This window comes from Apteryx rowi, unplaced genomic scaffold (genome assembly GCF_003343035.1).
Source record: "Apteryx rowi isolate R43461 unplaced genomic scaffold, aptRow1 scaffold_30, whole genome shotgun sequence".
In the NCBI taxonomy this organism is placed as follows: Eukaryota; Metazoa; Chordata; class Aves; order Apterygiformes; family Apterygidae; genus Apteryx; species Apteryx rowi.
The window spans coordinates 1097417-1115252 of record NW_020449419.1 but is presented as its reverse complement, the minus strand read 5'-3'; the positions used below and the strand labels follow the sequence as shown (position 1 = coordinate 1115252).

Sequence of the window (17836 nt, the reverse complement as noted above, 5' to 3'; positions counted from 1 at the left end):
ACTCTGTGAAGACATTCACCTAACCCTAATCTCACTAAATTTGTGGAATGTAAATACCATTTACATCAAAGCTATTTGCTTTTTGTTTTTAAAGAAATATTATCACCACTGTCCTTTAAGAAAAATAATCAGAAATCAAAACAATCCTAAACAGATGAGCAGAAGTCTTCCAATATCAGTGATAAAGCCCTATTCTCAGGGACTCATCTGAGCAGCATTCAGAAGGTATATTTCCACAAATTCGATTACACTGAAGTAACTGGTTAAGGGAATTGTAATCACATAGAAAAAGAGGAATGCATGTGTTCCTCTGTGTATGTACAATACCCACAAGGCTTATGAAATCCATTCACAACAGAGGCAATCCTGTAAACATATTTTAAGAGGCTCTGTCAGCAGTCTCACAGCAAAGCTTATTCGCATTTGTAAGTCATAAGGAAAAAGCTGTTTTCTGTCCATGCCATATGAACAGATTTTGTTTGGTCTACAGCTCATATTTAAGTTACAAGTAAATAAATCATCCTGGCTGAATTAGCTGACAAACCACATAGTATTGAGAATAAATATTTGACTGGGACTGAATTAACTCTTTGCAGATTTGTGCTCATGTGTACACACACTAGAGCTGCATATATCAAATAACTCTGTAGGATATTGATCAAATTTTAGTCAAACATGTTTACCTAAAAAAAAGAAGATGAGAAAAAGGAAAAAAAGAAAAAACGCAAGCCAATTCTTTTCCCATTTTGCTTCTGGAATTAGTTTGAACACAATGACATGTTGACACTCTCATTCAAAACCAAATTGGACAGAAGAATAGAGGATAGTGAATCCTACCACACTGAAAAAAATGTAAATGAAGATATTTTGATATCTTTACATAAGCAATTTTGTGCACCCCAGGGACACTGGCACATAATAGCAACTTGAGCTTAATAGAAAGTTCCCACCTAATTTGCAGGCTTAAAGAATGCAATAGCACTGAAACTAGATTGTTATTAGGCGAAGAGGTGACTAGGAGCTGGAAACCGATGCACTAATCATAACACAGATATTGTCATCTTAAAACACTTTGGAGTGATTTTGCACCAAATCAAACCCTGTGGGACAATATCAACAGATGAATATTTGCCCTCACATAGTACCAAAGCTGAACTGAATTGGATACCTCCAAAGCTAAAGTACACGTTCTAGCTAAGAAAAAAATTGTCATGCTAGAAAATTCTGCAAGCAAATATTTCCACAAGTCTGTCCAACCACCTCCCTTTCTCCCTCCCTTAATCTGTCAGGGTCCTGTTTCCCAAAGCTCCTGTAGGACTGTGATTATTAAACTCAACACTACACAGTAAAATGCAATTTGGATCTCACTGTTCACACTCCCATTTTAAAAGATGACTGTATAAGCATTAACTATTCTATTCTCAATAGAATTCCAATGTTTCTCCCCACCCTGCACAAAAAAAAAGATAATGGCAAAAAAAAAAAAAGATAATGGAAAAAAAATATATAACGGCATGCCACTCCTTTTGTCCATCTCCTTTCATGCTTCTATTTGTGAAAAATAAAGAATAAAGAAGCATTTGTCTTTGCAGCAAGTCCTACTAACTGTTCTCCCTGTCATCTATAGCATAATCTATTTAAGTAATATTTTGCAAAACTGTATGGAACAATCTTTTCCAAAGAGCAGCGGGTGATTTAATGACCTGCTGTTTCTTGTCATGCCACGGTTAGGACAATTAGAGGTCTTGGCTGAGCGTTTGACTGAAATAAACCTCCCCCTGCACAAGGGGCACATGCAGGCTACTTTGCATAAAGCAATTTTGAAGGTAATTGAAGGAATATCTCATTAAATGACCTTTCAGGCAGACAATCAGAAAACACTGGATACCTGTAGGTTTAGCCTTGAGCAGTTTGGCATAAACTACATTTTCACTGTATTGCAAGATTTGACTTAACTATGAGAAGACTGTAGTTCAATGTATAGTGGTGATTTGAAATCAATTTCTATGAATGTGCTTGTTCATTAAATCCACCTGCAATATCAGACACCTCTTACTTTTAAAATTGCTAAAATAGACAAAATGCTAAACAGTTTATTTTAAAGAAATAATAAATAAATTTTAATATCTTTCAGAAAAATGAAGTACCTAATCAGTGATTACAATTACAAATTGTAATCAGTGATTACAATTTTGCAACTGAAATTCTATTCATAAAATAGTTTCTTCAGAGTATAGCAGTTTCCAGTTACTTCCTGCATTAACAAACTTTGCAGAAAAAAACACTAACAAGACAGTAGGTTTCTAGAACAGCCTTTTTAAGCTGACCAGGGTTTAGCAAACCTGATTCTATGTGGGTTCAGTTCTGCTCAATAACTCAAGTTATTCGTGTCCTCCTTGGTGTTTGCAGGATTAGAAGCTAAGTATGTTGTTTTTCCCCTCTTCCATCCTGTCAGTAAATGTTGGATCAGAGTACAGAACATGTCTGATTTTGTTCTCCTAATCTCTAGTAATCTTCTCAGTGACACAGTATCTGTTACAGAGTACCATGAGGCCACAGCAAAGAGGAATAGTTACAGGAAATGTTAAGTTACATCCATATTTATCAAAGTAGGATCTGTATGCTGCTAAATGTTAAACAATATCTATTCACATACTTGAGTAGTACTGAATATTAAGGTCAATGTTACCTTAAAGTCAATAACTTTTCTCACACATGAAGCTTATTGCCAAACTGCACAGATTGTGTAGCCTGGATGTGCTGCTACTTTAGCTCCGGATGCAAGAACATGTACATGTGTACTTAAATGTTCAGCTGAAAGGGTGCCTTCTGATCAACTACAAAACCACTTAGCCACTCAGGGCATCTTTCCTGTTACCTGAAAGTTCAAGTAAATTCACGAGACTCTGTGAAAGCACACCACTAACACAGTGCTGAACATAATGGAGGAGTTATACAAACTGCTGTACAGAGTTTTACAATGTGAAAACTTAATTGATGGCTTCAACCAACAGAACCTTTCCAATGACTCTGAGGGACAGAGAATAGAAAAGACTCACATCCCTTGAAGTCACTCATTTCATCAGGTGGCACAGAGAGCAGGAAAACACTAAACTAGTACATTTTAGCAACACAGAATTCAAAGCTGGAGCAGGGACACTACAAAGGACATTCCCAGCTGGAAAAATAAATTTGTCTATGGAAGCATGATCACCTGGGGTAAGACAGATAGGACATGGAAAAAGGAAGTTCAAGAGGGTGAAAGGGCTGAGACCTTGCTCAAATGTCAGTTATGAAATAACCTATAAAATCCATCTTCATCTCAATATTCACCAAGTACAGGCAGTCTGTTCTCATTATAAACGTATTCAAATGTCTGTTAGCTGCTCTGCTGTCTGCACTGAGACAAGGCCAGATCTAATTACCATTATACAAAATGCAAGCACTGTCACTGGCTTCAGTCCTTGTTGAAACTATGCTGAAGTTATATTATACATGCTGGAAAAATCTAGACTTCATTTTTATTTTTTGCCATTTCCAAGGTTAATCCATTCACTAACACCTTGATATCTGTAGAAGAGAACCCTTTCTATTCCTTAGTTTTAATTATGAAAATACAGAAGATCCTCACCTTTAAGGCAATGGGCTCTGCTCTCAAGAGGTTAGCTACCCATCCAACATTGCAGGTTTTAATAAAATAAATATTCCATCACATAGGAGTGATGTTTCCCATCACTGCTGCTTGTTAGTTCAGCATTAAATAGGCAATTATATCATATATTGTTTATACAGGCAGGGAATGCTGATTTTCAGTTTCGTAAAACCACCATCTGATTTTTGGAAATGTTCTTTAAAATTTGAAATGGGACAACATTTGTTGACAGAGCTGAGCACATTGTTCAAGTAAATGTAGCATAGTAAAACTATGCTGCTTTTTAAATATTTATATCTTTTTAATCCTTGCAGCAGAATAATCCTCTTTGCAGTAGGGAGGAATATGAATACCCTTGATTGTTTTTAAGTCCTTGTTTTTCAAAATGAAGATTTGCGATTTTTTCTGCTCTAAAATTTTACTACTGGTGTTATTTAAAACGTAGTTTGGATCAATTTACCTTCCGTAAGCAAAACGTCTGTCTTTGTGGTGGTCCCCAAACGTATCCCACAGTCTGAGAGAAACACTCACTTCATCCACAACATCTCGTGAGCGTTCAAGGACCTAAAACAGAACACACATTACCTTCTCTTTCTCTCCATCAGACAAGCACATTTCTAATTCCCCTTGTAAGATCTAAAGCATACTACACCAAAAGAGCCTATCGCATGTAGTTTTAAGTAAGTGCTGCATTTTACAGAACCTGTGTAGAATATGCATCTTCTAATATCTTTTGGTAAACAATTACTTTGGAATGAGAGACCTGGGGAGATGCTGGCTCCCTTCCACGTCAGGCAACGGCTGCAACAGAGCCCTCGTATACAATATTCTGAGGTCACTGCTGCATTCTGACAAAGAAGGAGCTTGCCAATAAATAATAGTACAACCCCACAGCATGCGCTCCGTATTTTGTAGACCTGCAGTCCTTACCTCTTGGCAGACACGGTACTGATCAATGGCCCAGACAGTTGGAACGTGAGTTGCCAGCAGCTGATACTGAGTCAAGGTTGTATTACACGCTCTTGCACAAATTAGACGAGTCTTCCCCACTGCATTATCTCCGACCACCACACACTTGATAGTTTCAACGTTGGGTCTTTCGTAGTCCATGTCAGTGTCCATTTATCAAAAACTGTAACAAGACAGTTACACTTGTTTTCTATTACTGTATGAACTATGCTATTTAGAACCACAGCCTTCTACTTTCACTTCTTCAGCAATGTCTAAAGAGGACAAAGTCTAAAGGCAAAGCTTGTAGTAAACTGTACCAAAGGAAACTAGCTGTTCCTTTAAATACCACACAGTTATGGAAATGCTGGACTATTTTGACCGCAATAAGCTTATGCTGTTGTTTTCACTTTGGTTTCTGTAAACACAAGCCTATTTGCAGAAGATAGATCTTGGCGAAACAAGGACAACTAGAACAAACTTACCTCTTGTTAATACTTTTTATGCTAAGAAGCAGAAGAGGCTGGACATTAGTGGGTTTAACCTGAAGGATTCTAGTATAAACCTGCCTTCTTGAATCTTGGCCATTCAAGATTTGATTTAGGACTGTCCAAACTACATAGTTAAAACCAAGTCACGCAGATGGTTTTAATTATATGCACACAATAAAACCAAGGAAATAATGTCTTACTTGTAAGATGACTCCAGAGACTCTGTTCTCTACAGCCCACACCCTATGTTAACTCAGATCCCATTATATTCTGTATATATTACAAACTCTTAATTTTCCAAGACGTTTGTACAGAGCACAGACTAAACTGAAACCAAACAGTTCAGAGGAAACTTGCAGATACACTTATGTATACTTACAAATTMTTTTTTGTAAGATATTAGAAAGCAAAGAGACTGTTGTTCTTTTTTTGAAGATACTAGCCTGATGGAAAGTTATTATTGAAAATATTTGCTTAGATATTCTTCGGCAATGTATTAAACAAATGCATGGATATGGGCGTAAGTTGCAAAACAGGCATCTTAGAAAGACCAAAATCAAGTCTGGTATGTCTTTTACAAAGTCTGTCATTTTCATGCAAGGTGAATGTGTGATCATAGTTCAACATCTCTGATTTTGTTTTCCTAGTCTCTAGTAGTCTGCTCAGGAATATAATCAAGGAGGGAGAAACAGGGAACATGCAAAGCACAAACATGTTCAGGAGTACTTGCCCAACAGTTATTCCAACAAGGAAACCTACAGGCAGTTTAACTGACCAAACACAGGTCATCATCTGGAGCGAGGATGACTTTTACCTGAGCAAAAAACGTGACAGCTAAAGACACCCAATGATTTGTTTTAATTCCTTTTTTAATATTCACAGCTCATTTGCATGTAAATATAGAATATGTATTAACTGTCAGGCTGTTTAAAATAATAGATACAAGCTCTTTTGCTGTTCATTTTTCCCTGTGTCAGAGGCACTATTTTCTGATTTAAGAAAAAGCATGTTTTAGCAACTACTATAGCCAAACCCTATTTTTAACTATATTCTTTCATTACTTAAAGTGATATAAACAGAAAAACAAAAGTCAGCATTAGGACTAAATGTTACCCGCTCATTTAAAATTGTGAGCGTGGACTGCAGAAGAACAGATAGCCTAAAATGGTTACAGTATAGTTATAATCTGTATTTATGTGTTATTGGGACAAACTGGGGGCAACTTTGTCAGCTGTTCAAGAGCGAGTTAACTCAGTCCTTCTACTCAGTGTGCCACTACTGTGTCAAACTGACATGTCTTCATGGACATTGAATGTTTCTGGAAATGCTATGGCACACAGGATATTCACGCTACACCCACATTTTAGAGAGGTGTCCTGCACTAGACTGCAGTGTGGCCCCAGGAACTCTTCATCCTGGCACAGGCACATGGTTGCACAGCTGGAGCTTTGCAATCTGACAAACGTAGAGCAGATAATGTGGCTTCATAAATGCATGTACAGCACCTACTGCATGGAAATCCTAGCAGCCTTGTGATACCAACCTGGTGTGTCAGCACAGATGTTTTAGCTGATAAGGAAACAAAGCCGTTAAGATATTGCCTCCATCACTCCAGCTCAGTTGCAACATGCACCCTGAAAGGTTACTAGTCATGGGGGAAAGCATGACAGAGACTTTCAGTTACCAGCCGACCACAGTTGCTTGTTGCCTGCAAACTCCCACAAGGCCGACTTCTGGGACAGCCCATGGGCTCTGTCCAGTCTCCATGCACCCAAATACAAGGTGAGAGCTAGAATGAGAGCTAACTCCTCTTCCCCTTCCCCACCCCACCCATCCTTTTCAAGAATACAGCCACGATACAAATAGAAACAGTACGGTGTTTTCCATGACACAGGGAATGAGACATATTTGTACACCATGGCCTCAAAGGCAGGGCCCTCAATGAGCAGAAAAAAACAAGGGTTTTCAATATGTGAAGTAGTGGGATCTAGAAAAGTTTCATTTCAAGCCTGAGAGTAAGGAGTAACCCCTGACATAATATGTGGTATTAAATTACCGTATACTTTATTCATACATGGACTAGACATCACAGACGGAATATGGAAATGTTTACAAGACTAGAAAAGAAAATGAAGAAGCACAGTTAGCCAGTGTGTCTGGCTAGTTTTAAACTACCAAGCAGAGAGATGCCAAAACAATTTTTCATCAAACCTGATATTCCATTAAGGTGCTGTTACACAGATTAGCTGCAGTTTTACAAAACAATCTGATTTTAAAATTCTTCACAAGTTTTTAAATGATAGTTCTACAAAAATACATCACAGTCTCAAAATACGTATTAAGTACAGAGTCTGGAATATTAAAAAAAAATTCCAAGAGGATAACAAAGCAAGTTTAAAATTACTCAGTAATTTTAAATAAAAGAAAGAAGAGAAATCAATACAATTAATTAAGAATCCTAGAAAAGAAACATATGGAAATAAAATTAAAAAATAAAGTCTTTTTAAAATTTTCTGATATACTTACTAACTTAATTAAAGCAAAGTTATCACAGAGCTCAGACACAGCATGCTTGAATGTCCTGTTGTAGATCAATGGCAGTCTAATGAAGATATTTTTAGCATGTCTCAGTACTGCACAGGACAGAGATTAAAATAAACTGGGAATAAAAACAAAACTAGAGCTTTGTGGCCTTGCTATGCAAAGCTCTTAAATCCACTCCAGTAAATACAGAATATCTATACATCAAAAATGCAGATCATTTTATATTGTTCTCTAGTTTTCAGAAAGGGATTAAAACAGAAATAGCTCCTGAAGAGACTGACAGACAGAAGCCTGGATAGACTTTTAGAAATCTCAAATAAAAACAGAATATAACAATGAATAACAGTACCAACAACCAGTAGAATGCATGGATTAAATGCTTATAAATGTAGCCAGAAGATTTCTGGCTGCAGAAGTGATTAAAGCTAGAATATCTATAAAATCTTGAGGATACAGCTCCAATCAGTTGTTTAAGGGAGCCTCTAGGTTAAACTTGAGATAAATCTACAAATCACACGAATTAAAAATGCCAAACATATATTTGCAAAACTTAAAAAAGTCTAGATTTGAGCTCTGAAAGGCTGGTAACATCTGGGAAGACTGACTGGAGCCAGAACAAAACTGGTTAGACGAGCAATACAGCCTATATAAAACTAAAACAAAAACAAAACAAAAAGACTAAAAAAAAAAGGCATAAAAATTCCAGGACCAACGAAAAACTTTCCAAAACCAACCTAAAACCTGCAATATTTAGTTTATAGGGAAAATAAAATGGGATAAAGTGAAAGGAAAGTTATGAGAAATGTGACCAGTCTCAGAGAAAACATGGCAAAAAAGCCAGAGAAAGACAGAAGGGCCATCAAACGAGCACAGCGCTTAAAGGTTTACGGGGAAGACCAGATCAAATATGTCTGTTCTTACAAGGGAAGCGGTGAAAGATTCAACTGCTTAATCCAGTTCTAAAGAAAGATGAGCAGATGGATGGAAATGAAGAAAGATACTGGAAAGAATAACAAGGGATCTCAAAAATCTCTTAGGATGTTTCTATTTTTACATTGTCACCTGTGATTGTTTGCAGATGAAGAGACAGAGGCAGCCAAAAATCAGGAGATGTGATTAGAGTCAAGATCTAAGATAAAGCCATTTAATTAATTCACTTGATTAGCAGGAATGAACTATTCCAAATAAAGCTGATTTATTTCCAAAGAGTTGTGAGGTTCTGAATCATAGCTTGTAGATGGTTATGGTCACTAATTTCTTCTCTTTCTTTTGCTACACCTCAAATTACTGAAGAGTGCCGGATTTTTTGTTTAGTTTTTCTCATTGTTGAATGAGTTGTTATCATCATCACTATAAACACTTGTAGTTGCTATAGCATGCATGTCCTTCTGGCTAGTCAGCCTTAATAACGAAACGCTGCCTTTCCAAAGGACTTTTCCAAAAGACCTGTAGACGAAGCATATCAGTTGACTATCTTGTCCACTGGTACAAAGATTAAACACAATAAACACCTTCTGTCTCTCTGCGTGTATGTACGTATGTATGTATACTTATATACAAAATATAACCAATTCCTAACCATGATTTTTCTGTTGTTTTAAAAATGCAATTTAATATTTTTAAAACTGCATTTGTATTTTTCTCTGCTGGAAAGAAAATGGATGAAGATCCTAACCCAACAGCGAGTTCCCTGTGGACGGTCTCTATAAAACCCTATGTAGGATCAGGAATCCACCTCTACAGATTTCACTGTCAGTGCTGCTATCTGCCCACTTTGAAATTTCTAGATATTTTAAAACATCAGTTAGCTTATACAAAACATACCTAAGATTTTTCAAAGAGAAATAGCTAATTATCAGCCCTTTTCTCATCAGCAAAACACCATAAAGAAATCACCAAATGTCTGCATAAATCAGTGATTATGGACTGATCCTGTAAGCATTTACCTCTTGGCTCTGTACCTAAAAGTGTCCAATAGGCTGAGACAGCATCTCTTACCAGAAAAAGAAGCAAGCATGTTATTTGGTTCTTGCATTAAGAGCGAACACTTAAGTGGAAGGCTGGGAGTGACAGCATTTAAGAACCCTCCATACTCAGTAAAGCTTTTCTTCAAGTTATTCTGCAGAAAAGAAATCAAGTTATTCTGCAGAAAAGAAATCAGTAATTCCAACCTCTCTCAAGTAACCTGACCAAACCTGTCAAAACAGGAAATCCTTCAAACAAACAAGTCACCAATCAAGATTACAATGTTGCAATTATAAAAGTAATTTAATGAAAAGAGATATCAAAATCTCCCACCACTTGATGTGAATGGTGTAAGTGGGAATTATTTGAAAAACTCAGCCCAGTRGAAAGGTAGCAAGATCTTCAAGACTGATCCCTGAAAAACAAACTCTTTTGAAAACATGCAGACCAGCATTTATAGGTACACCATATCAGACAATATATTTTGGAGAAGTATTTTTGAGTATACTTCTGGAGTGACTCCCTCGGAGAACCATTTCATAACATCACACCAAAAGGAGTATGGAAAGATTTACAGGAGTAAGGAATGCTCTTATCTCCATCCCAAAGTTACAAAATTATACTTCTTGAAACCATGGAAACTGGAAAAGGCGAAACAAAATGCCAGGTTCTTCAGACACTGGAGTCACTACCTTACACTGCCGAATTCCAAGGCACCAGCATGCTGGCAAGAACCAAAGAGCACATGAGCTACAGCGAGGGTGTGAAATGTTCAATCTGAATATATAACCTGCCATGTGTTGTTTCAGAATCTAAATGGATTAACACATATATGCAAGGGAAAAAAGAAGGGGAACTTACAGTTCATCTGTACAAGGGCAAAATGATCACAGACAGCTCTGATCTAGGAAAGGGCTTGGGCCAAAAGGCTGATTTGTTGTCTGGCTCAGTTTAATCAATGAATATAGGACCCCACACAGTAAATTGGTGAAAGAAATCATAACATGGTATCAAGTGCCAGAAAAACTATACCAGCTGCTGAAAGACCATCACAAAATGTTTTTCACAGAATATAAATTAAGGTTAGGAATATTATTAAATGGCATGAGGGCCAAAGGGGAGATAATTAAAAAATAAAAATTGTACCTTGTCAGCATCAAAGAGTCAACTAGTAACAGAGGGTACTAAGACTCAAGGTGACATCAGATGACTTGATCACCAGGGGACAAAGACAGGCGTGATGCATATCAGACTGGATTCTCACTTAGGCTAAAGAGGCATAGGCCTATTGCCATTATTAAAGTTATTATTAAAGTTCTGGCAATTTACATGAAAGGATGATCCCTCTTGGACTGCAGAAAAGACTGAAAGGAAAAAATGGACACGTGAGGAAGAAATTCAAGATTAATTTTGGAATTTGTCAACTACCTGCCCTACCTGGCCCATCAACAGAAGAAGACAACAGATACAGCCAATGCTTGGAAGTGCAGAAAATCCCTTATATTCTAAAGTTAACCTGTTCTCAAGTGTAAGGTCCCTTGGATCTACCATGGGTGTAAGGAGAGGGGTAGCTGTCTGGAATGTCACTTTGGTGCATTAGATGATAAGCGAGACAACCCTGGCTGCTGCCACCCACAAAAGAAGCGTGCAGGTAAGTGGGAGTACCCTGATCTTCTGCAAGGGCAGAACCAGGTTCCCTTTTTCAGCTGTTCTGGGATAGCTGCGGTGTTTCAGCTCAGGGCCAGTATCAACAAAGAAGCAAGCCCACAGAACACTGCTGAAATTTGATATGGCTGTAGAAGGAAAGTGCTGAGGTTCTCATCACAGCAAACTCCTTGTGGCTTGCCTGAACCTGCTTCTTTCCTAACGGTTTTTGGCTAACAAGCATCAGATTTAATGCTGGATGCTACCCTTACTTCATACTACCTACTGGAAGAAAGCAGTTCCCAGAAGTCCATTCAGCTGCTTTAATCCCTATTCTATCCCACAATTTTAAAAGACAGGAGCAAAAGATTGCCCATGGCCACACACAGAAAGGAAAGGAGTACCCTCCAAAGAAGGTGTAAATTTGAAGACAGAACAGATTTCTCTACCTAGAAAACTTCTTAGTCAAATCATCATCACAACCTCTTTGTAGAAATTGTAGAGAGAGTGAATAATGATGCATGGCTCGTACTATCAGATGCCTGTTGGTTTCCTGCTCTCTCTCAGCATGCTTGATTCTGGATTTGGTTGCTCCTAAAGGCTAGCTATTAGGACCCTTCATTACACCTGACCTACCTCTGGGATGACACAACACTTGTTGATCATTAAGCTGCACTTCCTTAGCCAAAAATCAGACATGTCAGCAAAACACAAATTCTTTCTGTGTTACTGTATAACACAGACTGACCCAAAGTCCAATTACTAAGCATATATAACATCCAATCTTAGGCAGAATAATTGACTCTCTTGAGCATCCTCAAACGTGCAGTCCACAAGGACCTGTCATGATACACAGTTTAACAGACAAAACAGAGATCCAAATGCGAAGCTCAGACTAGACTTTAACTACCGTCAATTTTCTGACAGGTTCTGGAAGACCTGAGGGACAGAAATCAACAAGCTGATTACACTGAGCAGCTTATGCATTATTTTGACCTGTGCTTTACATTTCAACACCCGCTGTGATGAGATCATCTCTCTAGAAATGAATCTATATGGCAGGTGAAGGATGTTTTAACCACTTTAAAACTCCATGTATGAGAATCTGAGATGAGCATTTTCTATATTGTGGGAGAGACTGCAACTCTGCCACTCCTCCCTTCCTCCCTTTCTTCACAGTCTATCTCAAGAGTGGTCCCTCATGGCTTCTTTTTCCTTCCTTCTGCTGTGCAAAGAGATGTGAGGAAGGGTCACCACACTGGACCCACCCCTTGAAAGAGGGAAATAATTTGTAGCAGGTACATGATTAATTTAAGACTCTGACTTCAGCTTTGGTGAGGCATTTTGTCAGGATTCAGGCTGTACCTGGCTCCAACTGACTTCTCTTTCCGTTCATTAGAAATGATTATAGCAGACATAAGGGACCAGGCAGTGACCAAGCTCTGGCTTTTCTGTAGGTCATAATCTGTTATATTATCACAAACTGAAGTCAACTGTGGCTGACATTAATAAAAGTGGCTGAGAACTGTAGTAACTGAAAAGCAGACAATACCCATTTGGACCAGGTGGCAACCATCACCAAACAGCTGTTACTTCATAAAGTGGCCAACCACGAATTGGCATCATGTACTGAGCCTTAAATTATTCCTCTTTCCACAACAAAAGATTACACTGCAGGAGCAGATTAAAGGTGCATCTCAACTACCATTTTAGTTCAGATCATGAATACACTTATGAAGCAAATTTCCCAGTCATCTCCACTTACCATGCTTTGATTTGCATCATGAGCGGTCACAGGGCGCACAAACTAGATTCCTTTCACACGATTCTGAAACGAAGGATGCCTCTCCCACCATCAATGGTGGTTCGGTGCACAAGACTAGATTAAAGGTAATTGAAGTAATATCCTTTTGCCCCTGAAACGTGTACAGTATGGATATCAGGCCCTCAGCACCAACTTTCTCCATCACCAGATCCACTGCTATTGCACTGCATGACCCACTATTGTAGATACAGTAACAGACACATGGGTTCCTGGTTTGTTACTTGGATCAATATAACTTGGGCAAAGCTGCAGCTGAATCCTTAGTGACTGCAATGCTCAAGAGCAAATTACAGTATCTGGGATAACATACAAAACTCAGGATTAAAGGGAGTGGTATCACTGAAGGAGCTTGATTCAATACTACTGGTTTTGGTGCTAATGAACTCCAAGAAATTTCTGATTTTACCCTTATGTAAGTAGGAGCATCAGAACCTTGTACAGTGTTAGATTATTGATCCTCTAGCATTGGTTATTACTGATTTTATCCATTTAAAAAGACAGGTGTTGACACTGTACCTTCTGTTTAGGGAGGAAGTTATTCTGAGTAGTACTCCCAACAGGACAAAAGGAAAACAACAACAAACCAAAAAGGCATTCTCCCAACTTCTGTGCTTTTCTGTGGGGAAAATATTTATCAGGTTTTGCTAGAGCTACTAACAAACAAGAAAAGAATATTCTAGAGACACTGGTGACCTTCTAGCACAGAGCGCTGTTGAAGAATTCACCTTCTGTGCTTGTTTTGCTTCCAAAAGACAGAATCAGGCTCTTGTTTCTTGAACTTTATGTGACATTTCTCATAATTTTTCCTCTTTGTTAATCAGTGATGATTTTGGAAGAATATTATTTTGCATTTTATTCACTCCCACATTTGAATGGTATAAGGAAACTATAAAAAATGAGCAAAACATCTGAATGACAGCAGATAAAACCCTCCACAGACCTAAATACTGACTAGAATAGAAATACTTTAAGATGGCAGACTTTAGATAAATGCTGCTTTCAGATCCTGGGTTAAGTCCTGAGTTTATGTCTCAAATGCAAATCTAGTGACATTAACTGAATTGTGCAGGAGGCAAGTGAATATGGTGTTTTACTTGTAATGTCTAGTGCCACATAGAGATTGATTTGCAAAAATATAAAAAAAAATGATAGAGACATCACCATCTTGTGTCTTTTATGGTAGACAGGAAGGGAAAAGAGAAAAGTAGAATGATGTTGGATGGGAACCAAAGGGAATCCATACCTCAATTTTATGAGTCCACCTGTAGAAACAAAGGGCCCAGCTATCACCACATATCCTCCAGGATGCATCAGTTCTAGTTCACACAATGTGCCACCATTTGTTCCTTCAGCACAAGATTTTGATTTCTTTTATGGAAGCCCAATCAACAATCCAAGGGTATATTTACACGGATCTGACTAGCCTTAGCCTCAATGGCTCCTTGCTATGAACTCTGAAATGCTGCTGTATGCAGCAGCGGCTGCTCAGCCTTTCCCTTTCCCCTCTAATTGGCCCTGCCTGGGGAGAGTCCCAAGTACATGCTTCGTTCTACAACACTTACATACTCTTCTGGCACAACAGAGGGGAGCAAGCATGTCAAATAACTGTTGTTCCTTTGCTTCACCTACTTCAAGGCTTCTCTGTCCTTTCATCTCTTTCAGTACAGGGGAACATCTGGGCAGAGGACTTAAGTGTTTTTCCAGTGAACAAAAGGTATTAGAAAAGAATCAAACACCAGAATTTACTGATCAAGTGACCAGCTCTTCTCAGTCTAATGCACCACAATATTTGTGAAGTTTGGAGTTTTTTAAAAAGGCAAGAGCTTTAGAAAGCTCCCTGGAGCTAAAGCTGATGTCCATCTCTTCTTGGATAAAAACACTTCTATGCATCTGAGCACGTCCCAGATCTTATACTCCTGAAGTATTACGTCTATGAGATAAAGAACCTTAATATAAATATTTACCCTACCAAGTCATTTTTTCCCACTAATAGATACATTTTATATCTTGCAAGTAATATGAGGCATACAAATCCAATGTGCATATAAAAGAAAAGCATAACCTAATGGGAAACAACTTCAGAAAAATTTTTAGGAGAAACTAAGCTGTTCTGCTTCCATGTATGGTGATTCCCAATCCTGAAATACAGCTTCTATATAAATATGCCCATTCAATTGCTATTTACACTGAACAGTCATATGGCAGCTCTTTGAAATGGCCCTAGCAAGGGTGTTCCCTTTCCTCCTTTTTTTTGCCTAGAAAGAGCTCTAGCTTGAGATCTCCCCTCAAGCACACTGAACAAACTACTTTCCACCTCAGCTTCTGTATTACAGCTCAAGCTGAACATTTGGCTTTGAGTCAGCTGTGTGTCCTTAAATAGTACATAAACTGAGGATGAACAAAGTCATTGAGAATATTCTAGCATCACTTCCTTGCTCTCACTGTGACCATATGCAGAGCTTCAAGGGTTTTCTATTATTTTTTTGAACAAGTATATTGCCACCTTCAGAAGCCTGAGAAGCACTTTGACCAATAAAGCCAACTTAGAGCTCTGTTTTACTGTCTGCCTCAGTTCATCCAATGACTGATTTCTCTTTACTCTGGATGTTGGATGCCACAATATCCACTTAAGGTTGAATTAACAAATCAATTTCTAGTGCTGCTTCCCTCTGTGCCCCCTTTCTATGGCCCCCAAACAGGTCCCGTGGACAGATACCTGATAATCTGCGTGCTGCAAGCCCCCCACGGCAGCCTCCTGCTGTTGTCACAGCAACCCACAACAGACTCCACAGACACAGCAGGGGGAAAGGAGAACAAAAACAAACAAACAAAAGGGAGAGAGAGAGAGAGAGAGAGAGAGAGAAAGAGAAAACCTTCCAACCCTTCAGGTTTTTAGTTAGCGGCACTCAGAAGTGCCAAGCGCCAGGAGGTTTCTGCTTCCCGTACACATCGTGCCCCTCTGTTTTTGCCTTGCACCTTGTGGCCTCGCTGGGAGAGAGGAGCCTGGAGAGATCCGGTTCATCAAGGACTCGGCCCTCTCTCCCCTCGGGGAAGGGGAGGATGCCTCCCCGCTCTCCCGGCAAGGCGGGAGCGCACCTGCAGGGAGGGGGGCGCGCGGAGCCCCGGGCAGCCCGCTGCCCCACCGAGCCGGGCACACGCACCGCGGCGGGCAGCGAGGCTGCGCCCGCGGGTCGGAGCACGATCGCGCCCGGGCGACGCGGGACCTACCCGGGAGGGCGGGATGCCCGGCAGCCGTGAGCCGGCGGGACGGGGCGGGGGTGCCAGCCGCCGCCGCGCCCCTTCCCGCGGCTCCTACACCGAGGGGGCAGCGCCAGGAGCCAGCCCAACGCGGCAGGGCGGCAGCACGGCGCTGGCGCTCTCCTCCATGCCGCCGGCGGGGCTCTGCCCGCCCGCCCGCGCCGTGCTCCGGCCCGGCCCGGCCCGGCCCGCCGCGCTGACTCGGGCGCCTAGCGGCCGGGCGGCGGGGCCAGCGGGAGCCGCTCTCATTGTGACGTCTGCAGCCCCGCGTTCTATTTATAGCGCCGCGATTGGGTTTCATTCATGAAACCGGGGCCGCGCGTAAAGGGGCGGCGGCTGGAGGCGCTCCAGCGCCCGCCGCCGCCGCCGCCCGCCGCCGCCGCCGCCCGGCCCGGCCCGGCCCGGCCCTGCGGGGCCCTGCGAGCACCCCGGCACCGCCCGGCCGCGCCCCGCGCCACTCACCGCTGCAGGCCCGGCGAGCCTAGAGGCATCCGCAAGCCGTGCGGAAAACATGCAGCCGCAAGCAGGGGGCGGCTCAGGGGCGCACTCTCATTCTCCGTCCCAGCGCTAGCGCACCGGGGAAGCTGTTTGCCATGTTCTCACGCTTGAAATGGTCAAACAGGAAATCCATAGGCAAAAATAATACACACACATATGTACTCTACATGTAAAACTAACACATACAAAATTAAACCACAACCCCCCTTCTCTTAAACTGACTTAATCTAGATGTGGACTCTTGTACCAGTGAAAATGGCTCGAGGCCCTGTAACTGGGAAAGGAGCTCGCAATCCCCAAAGAGGTTCCCTGCTAAGAACGCTGCTCTCCTGCTCTTCTACCTACCATTCGGCATCAACCAATATGCAACTGACCCCTTATTGTCGTGATGGGCACGGGCACAACTGCTGTGGCTAGAGGCGACTTTTTTGATGCTATTGTGACTGTCAGAGCCAGGACAGTCTCTTACAGCAAGCTGCACTCATACACAGCACAGAGGTCTCCTGGCAAGAAGATAGTCAATTTTTGGAAAACATGTTATAAAGTTGCTTTAAAAAGACTGCTTCCAATAACAGTTAACAGTACCAAGGACAGGTTAACACTACCCAACTGCATTTGCTTATAGTCCATTACTTACGTTTTTCAAATACCCAGAAGCCAAACTCACATCAACCAGGTCAGACTGCAACAGTTTTCAATTTAGTACATTTATGTCATCAAGAATTACAGTTTGCAACTTCATATCACAGGAGGCTACTATGTGAAAAAGAACAATGCATATCATTGCAAATACTAAGCGCTACTTCCCTAGCTTTGCACAGAATTTGGATGGATAGGACAAATACATCAGAATTTAAAACAACTATCACCCAGACATCTGCCTACAAGCATATGAAGAAATATCAAATTGATAATGCAGTCAACACAAAGCACAAAAAAAAAMCCATGTGTCAAATCCTATAACCTACAGATTTGTAATGAATAGTATAATTACCTTCCTTTTTTTAAAGT

At 40.4% G+C, this 17836-nt stretch overlaps 1 protein-coding gene across 2 annotated transcripts in view; it reads right to left on the bottom strand.

The window, feature by feature from the left end:
* The window catches only part of RHOBTB1 (Rho related BTB domain containing 1), a 49933-nt gene that overhangs the window by 19939 nt on the left and 12158 nt on the right, over positions 1–17836 (bottom strand). For both annotated transcript variants that reach the window (XM_026069973.1, XM_026069974.1), the window contains exons 2-3: positions 4583–4784; positions 4113–4216 (exon numbers count right to left, since the gene is read on the bottom strand). In XM_026069973.1, coding sequence (XP_025925758.1) covers positions 4113–4216; positions 4583–4774 — 296 coding nt within the window. In that variant the 5' untranslated portion in view covers positions 4775–4784. The remainder of the gene's footprint in view (positions 1–4112; positions 4217–4582; positions 4785–17836) is intronic.